This window comes from Triticum dicoccoides, chromosome 7B, assembly GCF_002162155.2.
Source record: "Triticum dicoccoides isolate Atlit2015 ecotype Zavitan chromosome 7B, WEW_v2.0, whole genome shotgun sequence".
NCBI lineage: Eukaryota > Viridiplantae > Streptophyta > Magnoliopsida > Poales > Poaceae > Triticum > Triticum dicoccoides.
The window spans coordinates 172,045,741-172,048,031 of NC_041393.1; the positions used below are offsets into that span (position 1 = coordinate 172,045,741).

A 2,291-nucleotide genomic window follows, 5' to 3' on the forward strand; every position below is an offset into this window, starting at 1 on the left:
ATTCGAACGTCAGCGAATTACAAAACAGTCGACTGTAAATTAGCAAAACCGTTGTTTATTCATTCCTGGGAAGGATACAACTCCACTCCACAGTTACATACGAGTACGTGACTTATGATTCTTATTACATGGGCGCTCATTTGTGAAGCAGGCAAAATGAGAAGCCCGAAATACTATGCATAGATGCATGATGCACGTTGGTAATCAGCAGCGGCGGGGAATTAACCCAACCTTTCGTCCGAGCACGTCATAGACCACCTCCGTCATCCCCTGCGCCAAGGTCCCGATCACCGCAACCACCGGCTCGAGGGTGCGCGCCGCGGCGAACGCGAGGCACCCCACAGAGAAGTGGTTCTCGGGGTCCTTGAAGTACATGAAGTTCTCGATGTCAAGGTCCATGGTCGCCCCGCCCTTGAAGCGGAGCGTGACATCCGGCAGGATCATGGAGCTCAAGCCGGTGAAGTCGTAGCACGTGTCGAGATCACCCAACGGCGGCGCCAGGCGGTACGGCCTCATCCACCCCTTGAACTGCTCGCGAAGGACCGCGTAGACGTCCGGCCTCAGGTAGGTGAACGTGGTGTGCAGTTCGAACACCGTGTCACCAACGAGTTTGATGGGCGGGATCTTCAGGTCCTGGCCGGCGATGGAGAAACCGACGAGCTGGACAGAGTAGAGGTTCGGGTGGAGGGCCTTGCTCCGCAGGGTGGCGTAGGTCACGTTATGGCCGGCGAGCTCCGGCCGGGCGCCGCCGACGGAGAGGAAGCCGATGGAGTCGGCGTACGACGGCAGGCAGTAGGAGAAGGCCACCGTGGCCCGAGACGGAGCCACCCGGGATGCCAGCGAGTGCCTGTCCCGGCTGAGGTCGAGGATGCCGGACGAGCCGTCCCCCGATCTGGCGGCCATCTCCAGGCAAAAGAACCTGAACTTATCTACGATAACCGACCGCGTGAGCGTGAGCGTGTCGGTCACGAAGGTGGCATTTTGCAGCCCGTTTTTCCAGTTGAGTGCGCGCGTGCAGCGGCGTCCCTTGCACTCGCTTACGTCGCAGTCCGGCGAGCCGCACGGGACGTGGACTAGGGAGGTGGACTTGGACGGATCGAAAGCACGGGGGCACGGCGCGCCACGGGCCACGGCGCACGGCTTGCACTGGAGCAGCGTGGCTCCCGCGGAGGCGCTGCCCGTGTCGAACCCCACGTGGAACTTCTGCACCGGCGTACCGAAGCCGACGGCGACGTGGTACTCGGACGCGCCCGGCAAAGCCGCCAGTGGAGTGCCGGTCGAGGGGATCGTCACACCAGACTTCCCGAAGAGCGTGCTTAGGCGGAGGGCGTCGCGGTCGAAGGTGTCGTCGACCGAGGGCTTGCTATGGTCCAAGCCGGCGCCAGAAGGAGAGCACGCGCTCCGGCGATGCATTACAGGCAGCGGCCCCCCGTCATCACCTGAAAAAGTACAGGCAAGTTAATTGGTCAATGCCGGGAATGACGAGACAACAATGACCAACTCATTATTTCATTTTGCATGCATGCATGCAAGCACGTTCTGTTGCAGAGGTTAATTTGTGTGAAATACTTCACCGGAATGGATGGGCGAGCAGCTCGGCGGAACCCTTGAATCCTGGGATGAACGGAGGACGACATGCTTTCTACCGTGGGAGTAGCTGGTGGTGTGGTAAGAGCTGCCAAGCTGGGGAGCAAGAAGAAGCAGGCAGATGAGCAGAGAGGGAATAGAACAAGCCATTTTCGCTGGGCAACTCATAAAAACTCGCGATATATATAGGGGGGCCTGGAGCATTGTTCTTGTTGTGCTCTCGCGTGTGGTGTGTTGGCGAGGGGTCATACAAAATGCGAAAATGCATGGTCATACGAAAACCATACGTACTGGCTGATGTGGCAACTGGCAAACATCTGGTTGAGCAGTTATTAATCCACTAGAAACATGGAGTTATTTGGTCAGGTAGTTTTCCTTTCTTATATTCTCATGCGTTAGGCCCAAAGGTTTCCGCACAAGGTTTTAACGCCCGCGAGAGACTGCCATGGAATTCCAGCTAGGGAGGTTAAAATTGCTTAGCTGGCGCAGTAAGACTGCCAACATCTGTGTCGATCAGTTTCTTCATTGTAAGTTGCAAAACGTTGCATTTTCATGTTTGTACACTAACAGCTCGACACACCTAAGGCAGGTTAGCTCCGACGTTTCATCAACCTCCTCTTAGACAAAGATAATCGCAAATGGTTCTCTCGGACGGTTATTTGTTAGTGTTTAGTGTCATATGGTGGGCGGCTTTCAACAACAGT

The 2,291-nt window shown here is 56.3% G+C and overlaps 1 protein-coding gene across 1 annotated transcript; it reads right to left on the bottom strand.

The window, feature by feature from the left end:
• Window positions 1-204: 204 nt before the first annotated feature.
• On the bottom strand, window positions 205-1,737 carry LOC119335579 (aspartyl protease AED1-like). Its single transcript, XM_037607691.1, has 2 exons — window positions 1,575-1,737; window positions 205-1,439 (listed from the first exon to the last, which is right to left on the bottom strand). Exons 1-2 carry the CDS (start codon window positions 1,735-1,737, stop codon window positions 205-207), a joined length of 1,398 nt encoding a protein of 465 aa, XP_037463588.1.
• Window positions 1,738-2,291: the final 554 nt, after the last annotated feature.